The following is a 16,579-nucleotide window of genomic DNA, read 5'->3' on the forward strand; positions in this document are numbered from 1 at the left end:
CCTTCTCATTCCCTACCAGAGACCACTGCCCCCACACATGTGGAAACCAAGACCAAAGGGCATGGTTATCCCAGAGGCAGCCACAGCTGGACAAGGAGACAGTGGGGATCAGAGCAGGAGGACTGGGGCTCTGTATGCAGAACAGCAGGGTTGTTATCTCTCCACCAGGGCAGGTTAAACAAAAGCAGGCCGAGAGGAAGGGAAAGCATTTGAGAGATGCCTTGTCCCATGGGATGAGGAGGCCCAACTTTCCATGAAGTTGGGGGCCCCTAAGAGATCCAGAAAAATTACCCATGAAGTTTGGATGATTCTAGAAACAGAGACCTGGAGGGCACTTCTTATCTATGGCTTCCTGAAAGCTGTAGTCTCCCAGATTTGCCCTACATTCAGCAGTCCCCAGATCTCCTGAGAGAGGACTCGGTAGCATCCTTGTGACCCCACAATGGAGATGGGGAGAAGAGTGAGGGAGGACGTGGCAGCTCCCCCCTCCAAAATGACCCTGAGCCAGCTCCATGCTGAGGGATGCATCCTGGCCAACGAGATAGAACAGGAAGTGTACTGAGGAATCTCCTGAGCCAGACTTTCCTCCTCTTGAGAAAGGGAGAACACCAGCAAGAGTCCACCCCCCCACTTTTCCTGCCATTTATGTGAGTGTGACAATGTGATCCTTGGAGCATGGTAGACATTTGGGGACCCTGAGGGAAATGGCAAAAACTGCCTTGAGATCTCTGATCTGCTCCATTAACCATCCCTGTAACCACCTGTCTCCAGGCTGCTTGTCACTGAGAGAACTAGATGTCTTCATTGTTTGAGCCCTTGTTCCACAAGGTATGCTCTGCAGAACAGTAACATCACCTTGGAGCTTATTATAAATGCAGCATCTCAGGCCTCTCCTATACCCACTAAATCGCATCTGCATCTTATCAAGATCCAAGATCTGGGTGATTCCCATGCACATGGTGGATTTAAGAAGTACTGATTTACCCCACTGTTAGTCACATGGTCCCACGGCAGCTGGAAGGTAGCTCAGCTGTAAGCGTGTCCGCTCCCTCTCCTGAGCTGCTTCATGGCCCTTACAATTCATCCCACTCCCCTGGATGCAAACATTCAGGCAGTGTCTCCACTGGCACACATCTCTATGTTTCTGTTTCCAAGTCCTTCCCAGAAAGGTAATGAACTGACCTAAAACGCCAAGCCCACCATAGTATGGCCGTGAACATAATTTATCAAAATTCACAAGGTCGAGGTCCTACGCAGTAAAGCCAAAGTTATTATCAACAGAATTACTATTGTCATGGTCACCATTACTTATTCATGGGCCTCCAGTGTGCCCTGGGATCTGACAAGGTCAAAACATCAGAGACGGTTCCTACAGGAGAAATTTACCACCTTGAAAAGGCACCTGGGGTCAAATGCCTGAGTGTTGCCCACATGAGATTCTTAGACAAATAATCCTTTAACCTGATTCTATATATTCTATCTGACTGACTGAAAGGGATTTTAAGAGTTTTATCTCAATACGGGAAAGTGGAGTCTCCTTGCCCAAAATGGTAGTTAGAAATTAAAGGTTGGGGGGCACCTGGTGGCACAGCGGTTAAGCGTCTGCCTTCCGCTCAGGGCGTGATCCCGGCGATCTGGGATCGAGCCCCACATCAGGCTCCTCCGCTATGAGCCTGCTTCTTCCTCTCCCACTCCCCCTGCTTGTGTTCCCTCTCTCTCTGGGTGTCTCTATCTCTGTCGAATAAATAAATAAAATCTTTAAAAACAAAAAAAAAAAAGAAATTAAAGGTTGGGGAGGGATCAACAGTATATCTGCACCCACACAGAATGCCCAGTTCTACCCAGTCCTTAGCCAGACGGCCCGGTCAGAACATGCAATCATGTCGGCAAGGTTTAATGCATGATACACAGCTGAGTTGTCCCCTCCCCACCTCTATCTCTATGCCTTTATCTGTTTTAATCTCTCCCACCCCTCCCTTCCTTCCTTCTTTCCCTCCTCCCTCCCTCCCTCCCTCCCTTCTCTCCATCTTTCCTCTCCATATCCTCACATAACGCCTAACACGTAGGACATCTGGAAGAAGCTGAAACAGAGCCAGGGGTTTTATATTACTGCAATTAGACAACCAGATCTTAGACCCTGGACACAAATTTGCTTCCTCAGATTGAGGGCATTTTGAAAATACAGATTTTTAAGAAACTTAATCTTAGATCCTCAAATGGCTCACAAGAAATTGCTCTCAGAGTGGCAACAACACACATGAACACAAGTATTAAGAGGACATTAGCGGACTGCTGTTATTTACCTTGACTAAAGGACCTGAACTTCAGGACTCCTTGGGGAAATGGAGTCGCAATTTTAGAAGTGATTTAACAACCTTCAACAACATTTTCAATCGTGCTTTAAAGTTGTCTCTGTTGCTGATAATTTACTACAAACAGTAAATTATCAGACATCCATCTGTGTGGGTGACTCTTTCAAAAGGAACAAACAGAAGAAAATCTCAGTTATCAAAATGACCCAGTATATAGAATTTTGAAGGCTTTAAGAAATTTCCTGAAATTGCTAGCTGGGTAGTCAAGCCTTAGACAATATATGGGTTCACTGACTATATGGATACTTTTTATCTTCCTGGAAACTGTTAAAGTGGAGCCACTCTCACTCATACAAACCTACAGTCATAACTCTGAGGTCTCCTGCTGGAATTTACCCTGGGATTCTTGAGAAGATCTCTTATAAACCTGTCTTCTCACAAACTTGATCAATATTGGCCAATGACTTAAAGGCTTGTATCACTGCACTTTTTCTTTAGTGATTTCATGTTATTGCTGAAATTCCCATTTCTTGATTTTATTAAGACTATCTTAACAAGATATGCTTCATAGGCACCAAATATTTAGTGAATGCAACTGGTATATAAATGCATTCATGAATACTTGGACCATTAAGGAGAGGACCTGGACGTCTCTATCTTAGATGCTAAGGGGAAAGGAGATTGAAATTGGAACTGGAAAAAGAGAAGTCATGCTGGCCAGGGAGAATTGTGCATCACAGAACCACTCACAGCACTAATTACTGAGTCCTTCTTGTGCATCCCAGTAGATGTGGAAAAAAGAACTTAGAGAATTAAAATGAACAAAATGACTGGATAGGTTTCTTTTCAAGGGAGAATGGGCAAGAAGTGTGTTGGACCATTTTTTATCTTCCCAATGTTCCTTACCAGCCTTGGGGACATCAGTCACTGCCCTGTCCTAGTTGCATTCAGCTGTTAAAAATCTAGAAAAGTCTGTTCCTTCCCAGAACCCCATAAGAGGCCAGAAAGAGTACAGCCTTTATTCTTGATGAGCTATGACCTGTCCCCACAGCTGCCCACCACCATTTGCCCTGGATTTCAAGGGTCTCTGCCTGTCTGACATCTCTTCAGTGTCTTTCCCCACCCACTCTCTCAGCCTTCTTTGCTGTAGGCAATATCTCAGCTGTTGGCCATCAGGAGCCTGGCCTGCCCACTTTCCACCCTGTGTGAGCTGCTTTCATCGTCCTCACCTATCTGGCTCCTGTCTGCCCCCTCCCCTCCTCCCAGGGCCCTGTCAACACCACATAGCACATTCCAACCCCACAAAGGGAGCACATACTGCTAGAAAAAGCAATTAACATTTCTGCAAGCTGGAAGTTCTCATAATTAAAACTTCTTTTGCAAGATCTCAGGAGTCGAAATAACCCAAAGGGAAGAGGAGCACTAGCATCTTATCAGGAAATGTGATCAGTTGAAATAGATAAACTCAGTAATATAGGCCTAAAATTGTACCCCAGGGCCCAATTATTAGACACGAATATTTCTGTTGATTAAAATAACATGATAAGCTTGCTATATTCATAAAGAGCTCTTTGCACATCCAGAAAGTCTCTAAAAGAAGCAACAGTCATAATCACTCATGTAGTCGGATATTAGTTCTAATGTGAAATCACTTTCCTAAGTTTAGCAAAGTCAGGTCTTAATACAGACAGGGGCCATCTGCTGAAGGATAAAGCAACAATCACTTTGATAATACAAAGCTCAGCACAGGCACAAAACACTAAATTAAAGGCAACTGAAGAATATTCATTGAGGGACAGTGGTCACCACAGTGGTATTTAGGAATAGTAAGTCTTAGAAGACCAAGCAAGTTTGTGATGTGGTTATCAGACCAGCAAGTTGAGAGATGACACCCTTCTAAGCCCAGCAATGAGACCACTGCCAAATCCAACACTATCCAGAACTCTGTCTGAAAAGCCAAAAACATTGACATTAGAGAGCATTTAGACTTTTGACATAACAATATGTTGAACTTTCTCAGAAAAAGGACTAACGTGGCTTATAAATGTGACAGACCTGTTCATTTTGACAAATGCAAGCTGACAAACTATCCACAGGACAGAAAAGATATTAACCTGTTTCACAAAAGATGGCTCAAATATGGAGCCTTTTGCACTTTGTGAAGGAGCCATGCCACCACGAAAAAAAGGTGGTAGTTTTTTTTTTAAGTGGGCCTTCTTTGAAATCAGAAAAAAGAAAGGATCTAAATACAAATTACAATCAACACCAATAAATAACTCATGTATTGAGACTGGAAAATTACGGCTCCCCTGCAGTTGCGCCTCTCAGAACACAGGCGCACACACACACGTACACACTTCATTGCCCTTAAAGGCACTAAAAACACACATGTCCTGACATTTAAATCCATGCAGAGTTGTCAAATGACCTCTCAAAGGCAGTCAGCTTGTCCATACTAAACATGTTCCTTGCAGTTTCTCTAATTCTTCAAGTAAATTTCTCCATGAAATCTAAACCGGGGCTTCCTCCATTTTAAAAACTGCTGACAAGTAAATCCCATAACACAAGTGAGAGCCGCTACTGCCCAAGAGATAAGCTGGCTCAACGCACTGGTTCTGGGACCTTGTTGAGAAAATGCACACTGAGATGACTGTTCCCAAAAGAAAACAATCCTAGAGGATACCTTATCTCATTCCACATACTCGAGAACTTATATAACCGTTATAAAGCTTTATTGGGCACACGCCCAAAATGTTCAGCAGAGGGGCACCCACCCAAGCCTCTAATCAGACCCTCTTCTGCTGAGACAGTTCAACGAAAATATCAGAAGCTCATTCCAACGTGTCCATGACAAACAGTGCACAGTGCACCACACGGAGAACACTTGGACTTGGACCCAAAGACAGAAACAATCAAAAAAGCCACTGAAGAAAGGATGAGAACACTCAGCTAATGCAGAAATGAAATTTTTTCAAAGGGAGACACCCGAAGATAATTCAGACCTCTCAGGAAAACCAGTCAAACTGTCTCTTCGATTCTATAAATTTGGTCAGAAACAAGGTTGCTCAACTTAGTGGTCAACATAGACCTCATATCACCAGATAATTAGTTTGATTTACTTGTTATTTCTGTTGGCTTGTGGGAACAGTTTACAGACAGATGAATGCATCGTGGAGTGATGTACCCAGGCTGGGTCTACAGGCATGAAATTTAAGAAAACAGACTAAAGACCTGCCAAAAAGAAAAAAACAAAAATGTGGCTTATGGAGATCATTGTCCCCATTCGCTGCTGCTCTATCTGCCTGCTCATGATATCCACCTTAACATCAGAGTCATTTCTAAAGGAATAATAATGATGGTAGCCACCACTGACGGAGTACATGCAGTTTGGCATGCAGCATGCTATGGTCTGAATTCATTCCTTCATCTAACTGCTATTTAAAGATGGTCCACCAGGGCTCGCCTCTGCCGTCAGTTCCGGTCACGATCCGGAGTCCTGGGATGGAGACCCGCGATGGGTTCCTTGCTCAGCGGGGAAACCTGCTTCTCCCTCTCCCACTCCCCCTGCTTGTGTTCCCTGTCTCTCACCGTCTCTGTCAAATAAAAAAATAAAACCTTAAAAAAATAAAGGCGAGGGGGGAGTTTCAGTGGGAGGGTGACACAAAGCCCACGGGAGAAGCTGTTGCTGACACCGAGGCCAGAGGCTGTGCAAGTCACTGTCAAGGTGGAAGCATTTTTCTCCCAGGAACAAGGAAACATTTCCCATTTTATTTAAATTGGAAGGCTGCTTTTTCAATAATTTCATCAACATCAACGCATCTCAGGAAACCAGAGTTTTAAATACTGGCGCAAGAATGTTAAAATAACATCAAGGCAGCGCTCCAGAATGTGGAGATAACAGCGTAGGAGATGGACTTCCCGACCATCAGGAGGTCAGGGCTTACCAGCAGGTTTTCCGGCTTGAGGTCCCGGTGGACGATGCTCTTGTCGTGCAGGTGCACCAGCGCCCTGCACAAGTCCATGAGCATGAGGGCGGCGTCGCGCTCCGCGAACTTCACGCTCTCGATGATGGCATCGAAGAGGTCCCCGCCCTGCACGTACTCCATGATCAGGTAAATTTCTGCCTCCGTCTCGTACACCTCGTGCAGCTTCACGATGTTAGGGTGGGAGAGGCTCTGAATGATCAGGATCTCGCTGTCCACCATGTCCTCCTTACCCTTGAGCTTGGACTTGTCGATGATCTTCATGGCGTAGGCCTGCCGGGTCTCGCGGTGCCGGCACTCCTTGACCACGGCGAAGTTGCCATCCCCGAGCACGCGGCCCATCTCGTAGTGCTTGTGCACATCGGTCGCCAGGAGCCCCACAGGCCGCCGCTTCCGGCTGCCCCTAGACTCCCTCTCCCCTCGAGCGGCTGGCTTTCTGGCCCCTGACGCAGGCGTACAGGGCTGCTTCTCCCAGTCCGCGTCCTGCTCACCCCCGCGGGTACCGGGAGGCGCCTCGGGCCTGTTCCTGCAGGCGCTCCTGGCCTCCCTCCTCACGTCCCGCAGCCCCTCCTCTCTGACCGGCTGGGCTTCCCCAAGCTCCCTCTTGGCCCTGGTAGCTGCCTGAGCATGACCTTCATGACTTTCAGGGTCTCTGTCCTCCTTCTTGTCCGGGTTTTTCCCGGGCCTCCTCAGCTCCTGAGTGGGGTTCCTGGGGCTGCTCCTGTGGCTCTCGCCCTTCCACCCTTCCTCCCCAGATGCAGGGTGGGCCTCAGGGGACCGTCTGCAGCTCCTGGTCCTCACCAGCTTCTCCGCTGCCTCGTACCTGTGGCACTTCCCCAAGTCCAGCTCGCTGGTCCCCAGGGACAGCCGCTCCCTCTGCAGGCCCTGCTGGAGCTCCCTCTCTCTCTTGCACTTCTCACATCGGATGATCTCACCCGAGGTCTTTTCGATCTCCACACCCAGGTGCTTCTCTCCACTGGCAGGTCTCTCCAGAGTGGCTTCCTTGGGTGGCCTGCTGCTGGGCTCAGGCTCCCACTTCCCCCCGACCCACTTCTTCTGGGGCCTGGCCCTGTCCCCCAGCTCCGGCTCCACGGGGGCCTTTCCCTGATGTCTGATAGCCGCCTTGGATCGGGCAGCCTCACCACAGCTCTTGGCAGTCTCAGTCTCCCCACAGTGGTGCCCCCCTCTCAGGGCCCTGCTATAAAGCCTGCTTCTCAGCCTCGGAGAAGGGGCTCGGCTGTGCTGGGTCAGTGTCAGGGCCCGCGCTTTGCTGGGGTACAGTTCTTCTATAGCTACCTGAATGTTCTTCAGCGTCAACGGTTCTTTGCCCATGGCTATGAAAGCATCCCCTTCCCGGAAGAAATCGGAGACACTCCTGATCTCCCTGCCCTTGAGGTTAAAGAGTTTTCTCACGCGATCGTTCTTCCATCTGGGAAAGCCCAGGGCCTCGGAGATGTCCGCCAAGAGCTGCTCGAAGCTCTGCACGGACCGTCTGTTGAGGAGCAGAGTGATCTTCCGGAGGGGGTGTCCACCCAGCTTCACCACGGTCACCACCCTGGGCTTCAGCGTACTACTGTCAGCATGCACGGAGTGAAGGCCGTTCTGAGGGTTGAACACGGGCACCGCGGAGCCACGTGGCCCCAGGAGTGGTTTCTCCAGATTCCCTCGGCCAGCAGGCAGCCATGTCCCCTGCAGCTTCCGCTCTGTGATTCTCGAGCTTAAAGATTTTAGAGAATGGTCACACAGGCCTCGATGTCCTGCAAGAGGAAAATGACAACACGGTGTCAGTCGTGATGGGTTCAAAGAGCCCTTTGGCCTTCACTAAAACTTTACTAAAGGTCACTGATTCTATTACGGTTTTATAGGACTATGATCTTTGGGGATCTGCTTGAAATCTCGGAGCATGTGCCCTTTGGGTCTAATCCCCAGTCTCCCCTATAAGAGATCAGGAAAGCAGAACTAGTCTTGGTTGGACCTGAGTGGCTCCTCCGAGCCTCCCAGGAGCCCCCAGTATGTGCCACACCTTGGGAGTTCTCACTAGGCAAAGCCTGACCCTGGGAACACAACTTCTGCTACCCTAAAGTGAGCTGTCTTTCAGGGATATACAACCGAGATAAAAGGTCTAAGCTTCATTGCCCAGGAAATACCAACAGGAGGTCAGAACATTCTGGAACCTTAAAGAACTCAAATCTCACCCACCTCTTTGCCAAGAAGAGTTTTCTCAGCTTGACTTTCAACTTATTCGAGGTGAAAATGTGAAGAGGTGATGACCACAGACTCTGAGACAGATCTGGATTTGAATCCTGGCATGGCCACTGACTACTTGAGTGAATGTGGGCAAATTACTCATGTGTCTGTTTTTTCATATAGGAAGTAGGAATGAGAACACCCTCCTTCCAGCGTTTTCGTGAAGAGCAAATGGGAAAATAATTAAGTTCAGTTAAAGGAATGTTTGACACACAGTAAGGGTACAGTAATTGCTAATTATTAATACTGTCCTTTTAGTCTCAATATCTCTTTTGTATGATAATTATTTTGGGAGTGATATATTATATTGGTAAGGCAGAATTCACTTGGCATCACAAGAATTCATGGACCAGCCTGACATGGTTGGTATTTCTTAGGGATGCAAGAATGAAATGGAAGGGAGGGAGGGAGGGCAGGAGGGAAGGAGGGAGGGAGGGAAAGAAAAGAAAAGTTGAAAGACATTTCAGTGTAGGTATAGAAACTTTCTTCTCTAAATGGTTTTTCTTCCTGATATTAAAAAAAAAGGAAAGAAAGAAACAAAGGTTATATATTAATGTTCAGAGCTTTAATAATGAAAATGAGCTCATTCTCAATGTATTTCCTAATAAACTGCGTAATTGAATAAAACAAGATGTATTTCCTGATCAGCTGTTCCCAGCCAGAATAAAGCAGTTGAGGCAAAAGTGGTTCAATTTCCATTTCATCCAGGTCAGGAAAGAGGAAAATGACAGAATGTGTCACTGAGTTACACCATGAGGGTGGGCTGTGGATTACTTACGTTACCCCACAGGATCCATCTATCCTACCCTATATGTTGGAATCTGCTGTTTATGCTTCCTTTAAAAGGAGATTAAAGATCATTATTTTTATGTGCATTTGAATCGTAGCAAGAACCCCTGTTGTGCCAGGATGCGCAATTTGGCCCAGCATATTTACACAGAATGTTTTTTGTTTTTTAATTATAACATACAATCTGTTCTGAGATGATTTCCATCTAGACACAGGTGTCAGATTAGATGACAACTGTCTGGTACTGATCTCACATGCCATAAATTTATGAGCCCAACACTCACATTTACAGTTCAACTATTTATGGACATCTGTTATTCCTTTTCTTCTCATAATCTCTGTAATCTGCCTCCATTTTTGTCCAAAAGAGTTGAAAGATCTCCAGCAGTAACACTAGTCTGTGTTTCCTCATGGGGAAAATTCAGGAAGGATACCAAGGAAGATGACCCTCAAATGTGTGTGTGCAAGGGGACTAGTGTTGGCATTTGTTTTCCTTGTGGTGCTTCTCACAGAGTAGGACTTACTATACATATTTGTCAGGCTAACTCAATGGAAAAGAATTCTCTCTTCCAGGGAAGGGAAAGGAGAGGGATTTTCAGGGATGAACCAGAAAGACAAGGGAGCATTTGATGAATGTATTAGGGATGCAGGAAGAGTTTAGCATGGAAGGGGGTTCAGGAGGGTCCCAGAGAAGGGTCCAGCATGGGATGTCAGGGAACCATATAAGAGTCCTCATGGAACAGGACAGACACTGGTAGTACTCACACATTGAATGGTGACCAAGGATGTCAGTGAGGTGAGTTGTGATGGGACCTGTGACCTCAGGGTCCCAGTGAAACTAGGAAGTTTGGTTATGGTGATCCATGACTTGGTCCCGTGGTACCCAGAGTTGGGGTGGGGGAGGGGGCATGCTCTCTGGAGGTGGCAGTGCCCAGCCAGATTCAACAGACCTTACCTCAGATCCGGCCCTGATTCCTAGTGGTGAGGGGAGTAAACTTGGAACACCCCATCCCTGAACCCAACAGAGGCTCCATAAGAGTGGCCCCCAATCCCAGGACACAGACACAAAGGACATGAAGACAGAGCAGCTCTGCTCCACCACCATCAGGCATGCTCAGTCCACCGCCCAGGCAATCACAGACTCATTCAAAACCTCTGGTGTCTGGGAGCAAGAGTGAGAACTCAGTCCCTCATGTCCCCAACATAACCAGGTTCTGGCTGCATCAAGCTTCTAGGGAGTGCTGGGAAAACACAACCTCAAAGTGCAAGCCCTCCTCCCCTCTTAAAAATCCTTAGTCCAGAGCAAAGTTTTCTTCTTTAAAGATGAGAGAATCAAATCAGGAGACTCTGAGTGCCTGGTCTGTAATTAGGGAGAGAAGGAATATAGCAAACCTTTGGGTCTCAGTCTCCAGCAACAGCCTCACCTCCTGAGGACAACAGCACAGTGGTGCATTTAGGCTAATTATAAGCAGCGGTGTCCTGGTATCTACCCACATCAAGCCAACCAGAAAGCCAAAGACCAGCCTTTGTCTACTTATTGCCAACAATTTACAAAATTGATTAAATGGAACTATGTGAAATTGCCAGTACTTCCATTTTGACCTGCAAAAAATGGAAATTTCATGTGGCTCAACCTAAAATGATCTAGGTTAATAACCCCTACTCTGTCCCTACATTAACCATAAATAGTTAAAGAAGGTACAGATAGTGAAAATTAAACACCCTAATTCCCAGTCCTCGGTCATCAAGCCTGCAGCTTCCCAGAAAGTGACACAGAAAAAAGATGCTGTTGTAACACTCTGTTTTTCTAAGTTTCTACGGCAACATAAATTGGTCTTGACTTGACAATACTGCTGCTTTTGCCTCATACACCCTAAATACAAATATTTATAGGGTTTCTCCCCAGAGTCAATCTAACCCTCCCTCCAAAACACACACACAGCAGAATAGACACTGCTTTCACTGAGCCACTCCTCTGCTCAAGAACCTACAATGACTCCTTATTACCTTCTTGGGGACCAAACTGAAACTACTCCGCTTGATATGTAAGGCCCTCCATAATCCAGTGCCTCTACCCATCCTGACCCTACACCCCCCTCACTCCTTACACCCACCCAAGTCTCACCATCTTGTAAGACCACCGCCAAACCTTCCCTGACCTCACTTTCACAGTCAGCTCCCTCCTCTGAAGCTCTGTGCATTCCTTAAGCCAACACTTCATGTGAATGCTTGAGACCAGATAGTGACACTTGGCTGCCGAACATCTGGTCTACCCCTCAGTACATCTCACTATTAATGATACTAGGCACCACAGATTTGGGGAACCAGTTCCCAGCACTAACATCCAACATGAGTACCAAGTCTCAGTCTGCCAGCTCTCCTTGTAGACGACTGAGTGTTACTCCTTTCAGCTCTGGTAGACATCACACCCCAGACCTCATAAAGAGATTAAATAAGAGAGGTAGAAGAAAGCACAATCACAGACATCCATTCGCTACAAGGAAATCTGCCAAAGCAGTGTTTATAAAGAGGGACTGATACAGGCAAGGGAGAGCATTTCTTCAGAGTTTGCAATAGCTTCATTTTAGAGGCATGCAAAGAATACCAAACACAGGGTCAGAGATCTCACTTAAATCCCAGTTCTACCAGACTCTTCCTAGCCATGTGACCTTGGGAGAGTTATAGAATCTCTCTGCACCTCAGTCTCCACATCTGCCAACCATGATACCTCACTCACACTGAAGGTGCCCAGCGTGTCCTTGTTTTCTTCCCTCTCTGAAAGAAAACAGGTCTTGTAACCTGGGATTTCCCCCAAATCCATTGTACATCTCAAGAGCAAAGAGAAAACAACGTTAAATGTGACTCAGCAAGTGAATTTGTCATCCATGTAGTGATTGAAATAGGAAACCAGTAAGAACAGGATAATAAGAGGAACATTCCAGCAAATTGAAGCGTACAGCAATCCTGGGAGGCTAAATGAAATTCCTGCTCACTGATCTTAGGACTCTCTGACTGGTGTGAGCCAGTAACCACACGGGCATTTTGCTCTTATTGCCTCTAATGGCTTTGGCCCCTGGCAATCCCGTCTCGCATCTGCTTCCACAATTCAGATGAGCTAGCATAACCTGATTCTACAAGGGTCAGGTCTACACCTTACCATGCTGACCAGGCTACCACAATGATGGGAAGTCACATTAATCCAGGTTCCTGCTTGATCATTTAATAACACTTTCTTTAGGCTGCTAATCATTGACTTTAGGATCAAGATTTTTAAAAACAGAAACTATTCTGCTAAAATTAATCTTTTACTTGTCTTTTTAAATCAGAACAAAAAGAGTGTACCTCTTCCTAGTCATTTTTAAATCCTAATCCACATGTCTAACAAAGAAAAACTGTGTCTGAGGTCAGCACTAACTTTGGAATTCTCACCTTGGTTCCTTGAGAGCTATAATGACACATGAGAAAAAGAAATGGGAGAATCACACCAAATCACTATCAGGCATAAGTAATACACAGTCATTTTTTAAGTATTTATAAATTATGAGTATTAAAGAAACAGAAATTGGTGTTTCAAAACATCTGGTAATAAGCAATACAACAACAAAAAATGACTAGAAAGAAGTCAATGCATCTAGTGGTGTATAACCCCCTTTCCTGGCAGGGAAGCTCCTCCTAAAATACTTTCCTTTTTATTGACCTCATATTTCTGAGTGGTTTCACCAGATTGATCACGTGTGGCCCCAGGACACAGTGCTGAGAAACTGTTCCCTTCCATTCTTCTGTAGAAGATGAAGAAGGACCAGCTGGAATCATTTTCCCTTTCACTGAGTAATCATTTGTCCTGGGCTTTTTCCAGGGGCTGTTTGGGAACACACTCATTTTGTTCATATGCAGATTATGAGGCAGGAGAAACATTTGTGAACTTACATTTGATTATGCAAACATCCCAAGGAGGGTTTTCTAAACGAATAAAAAATTGGAATGCAGCCTCCAAGTCACTAAGCCTCAAAAATGCTACCGTTCCGTAACTTGCAAGCCTGGCCAACGTCCGTATTGATCAAAGCCAGAGAAATTAATAAAGGTTAGGTAATAAGATGAACCTGCCATGCTATTTATCGGCCATCATTGCTGATGACACTTCAGTCTCTAATTAATGCTGTCACTACTTAATCTTTATTACCAACAGCACATCAACCGAGACATCAGAAACAGAGTAATTAAAAAGACCTTTTCCAACTCTCATCTCAGAGGTGCCCCTGGTCTGGATTGTCTTATAATCTGCTGACCTATTCATGCCAATTTTCCTATGTGCCTCCCAGCTTATTGGCACAAGAACCTTGTATGGTCTCTGAGTGAAAGATATTTGCCAATCCTTGTTATAGCCCACCTAACAGATGCCTGATACTTTTTTCCTAAACTACTCACTGATTTAAAGATGGAATTTGCTAAACAAACAAACAAAAAGCAGAATCAGACCCATTAATACAGAGAACAAACTCGTGGTTGCCAGAGGGGAGGGGTTGAGGGGATGGGCAAAATGGGGGAGAGAGGGGGAGGCACAGGCTTCCAGCTATGGAATGAATAAGTCATAGGCATGAAAGATACAACACAGGGAATATAGTCAATGATATTGTCATAGCAATGTACGGTGACAGATGGGAGCTACACTTGTGGTAAGCACAGCATAGCATACAGATTTGTGGAATCACTATGTTGTACATACAAAACTAATGTAACATTGTGTGTCAACTGTACTTAATTAACAAAAAAAAATCAATGAAGAAAAAGAAGAAAGCACACTGGATACTGACCAGGCAAAACTAATAGTTGCTTATACAACCTTGTTATGGGTGGAATTGTGTCCCCCCACCCTTGAATTCATCTGAAGTCCTAACCCCCAGTCTTTCATAGTGTGACATGATTTTGATAAGGTTTTCACAGAGGCAGTCATGTTCAAATGATATCCCTGAGATAGGCTGTAATCCAACAAGACTGGTATCCTTATAAGGAGGTTAAGTTTGGACACAGACAATCATACAGGGAGAATGCCAAGTGAACATGAAGATGGTCATCCATAAGCCAAGAAGAGAGGCCTACACCGGCTCCTTCCCCCACGGTCCTCAGAAGGAACCATCCCTGCCAGCATCGGATTTCAGACTTCAAGCCTCCATAACCAGGAGAAAACAAATTTCTGTTGTTTAAACCCCCCCCCAAAAAAGAACTTTACTCTCCCAGCTACTTTGGAGTTGTGATGAGTTAGTTAGAAGAGGGTTTTAAAGTGAACAAGCTTACCTATCTCCTCACTTCCAAAGCTCCTCCCAACCCCCTCGGTAGTACTCCTCCTCCCACCCTTGCATTTCCCCGCACCCTGATCCCCTGATCTCGTCCTGCACGCACTACGACCCACCCCATCACCACATCACACTTCTCATCTCCCCTTCTGCTGGTTTTATTTTGTCTGAAGAACCTTCATGCTCCATGCAAGCCAGAAAGCATTTTCTGCTCTCCCCAAACATCTCAGGACACCCCACGACAAAGAGAACTGATGACCAAGGGAGGAACTTTTCCCCACTGTCACTAATGTGCCTCCTTTGGCGTCCAACTAAACTGGCTAAGCCAGCAGCTCCCATCCCCGATGTACTGTGTTCCACAGGGTAGGACTTCTCACGTGTTAGTGTGCACACACACCACCTGGGGACTGCGTTCACGTACAGGAACTAATTCAGCCAGTCAAGGTCTAGGATCGGTCCTGAGATTCTGCATCTCTAACAAGGTCCCAAGTGATGCCTGTGTTGTTGGCTCATGGACCACACCTTGAGAAACACAGATACAGAGACAAGTTCCAGTGCATCCTTCTGGGAGTGCCAGTCACCTATAAGCAATTTCAAAGTGGCCCATAAACCAACTCCTTAAAGTAGTATTACAACCCACAGCACCTTTATTTTCATGATATGTGTAAGGAACATATGGTATGTCATTAAAACATGACATCACTGGTGCAGTGCAACAGAAAGTCCCATCAGAATTTCCTTGCCTGAGATTTCACTTAAGTACAGCAAACAGAAGTGAAGGAGGGAATGACCACTTTGACGACCCAGAGTGGTCCCGGCCCTCACCGGGGAGCTTGTTGGAAATGTAGATTTTCAGGCCTCACCCCAGACCTACAGGATCAGATTCTGCAATTTAACAAAATGCCCAGGTGGTCTGATGCATATGGAAGTTTAAGAAGCACTGCTGCAAACTACCTCTCACATCACCAAAGTGGCAAGCGGAAGCAAAATACTCAGACCATGACGGGGGAGATCACTAAGTCCTTGCGCTAGTGCATATCCCTTTGATTAATCCTGAAAGCATGGCAGCATGACCCAATCAAATCCAATGTGGGATCCAGGGGTGGCTCTGGCCCAGGGGTGGGTTTATTTCTCTGGAATCTTCGTGCACCGGCTGCCGAACAGGCAGGCGAGGGAGTGAGTGAAGGGAGAAGGGGGTGTTTCGTGCACAGGCCCCAGATACCTGGGAGGAAGTAAGAAGATAAGAGACAGTGACAAAAGAGGCAGTGGAATGGCATCTGCAACCTGCTCTCCTGATCCTTGGAACATAGGATCAATGAGGGACCCTAAAGTAGTTGGGTTTCAAAAGCCTGTGTGAGGCTCTGGGACCCAAGTGAAAAGGTACAAGAGTAAGCAAAGATAGCCGCCCCACCTTCCCCAGCACAGCAGATGAAGGCAATGTGGGGCCTTGGGGACACATTGACAGCAGGGGTGGAGGGGTGAGGAGTGACTTAACCTCTGGAGAAAGAATAGGAGCCGCAGTGTACCTGAGCACAGGTGACATCCTGTTCTGGGGCCTCGGAGGACCCTGGCTGAGGTCCCATGTAGGCAAGTGAGGCCACTGGAACTCCAAGCCGGGCATTAATATTAACGTGGCCTCATTTGCTCCCTGGGCTGGTGAGGCCTCAGACATTCCAGGGACCACGAGAATAACCATTTCTCTCCAACAGGTTTTCCTCCAGATGAACCCTTCTCCTGCTTTCCAGTGATTTCATCACATGAAGCTTTTATGCTCCTCTTTTCCCCTTCAGCTCTGGGTTTGCTGAGACTCACCAGATGCGGCGCTTCCGCTCATGTTGTGCCTCTTTGCGACATCCAATGTTGGGTTGCTTTGACGGAAGCTTCCCCTGGGGACAGCTTATCTTTCTGTCTCACCCCTGCATTTACTGTTTCCTCCCAACACACCCCGACTCACCCA

General features: G+C 46.3%; 1 protein-coding gene across 2 annotated transcripts in view; it reads right to left on the reverse strand.

Annotated features, from left to right (window-relative positions):
• The window catches only part of DCLK3 (doublecortin like kinase 3), a 46,818-nt gene that overhangs the window by 17,765 nt on the left and 12,474 nt on the right, over nucleotides 1–16,579 (reverse strand). For both annotated transcript variants that reach the window (XM_045798276.2, XM_087870079.1), the window contains exon 2: nucleotides 6,257–8,052. In XM_045798276.2, the coding sequence (XP_045654232.2) occupies nucleotides 6,257–8,052 (1,796 nt within the window). The remainder of the gene's footprint in view (nucleotides 1–6,256; nucleotides 8,053–16,579) is intronic.

Source organism: Ursus americanus, chromosome 20 (assembly GCF_024610735.1).
Source record: "Ursus americanus isolate L20-20 chromosome 20, mUrsAme1.1.p, whole genome shotgun sequence".
Lineage (NCBI taxonomy): Eukaryota > Metazoa > Chordata > Mammalia > Carnivora > Ursidae > Ursus > Ursus americanus.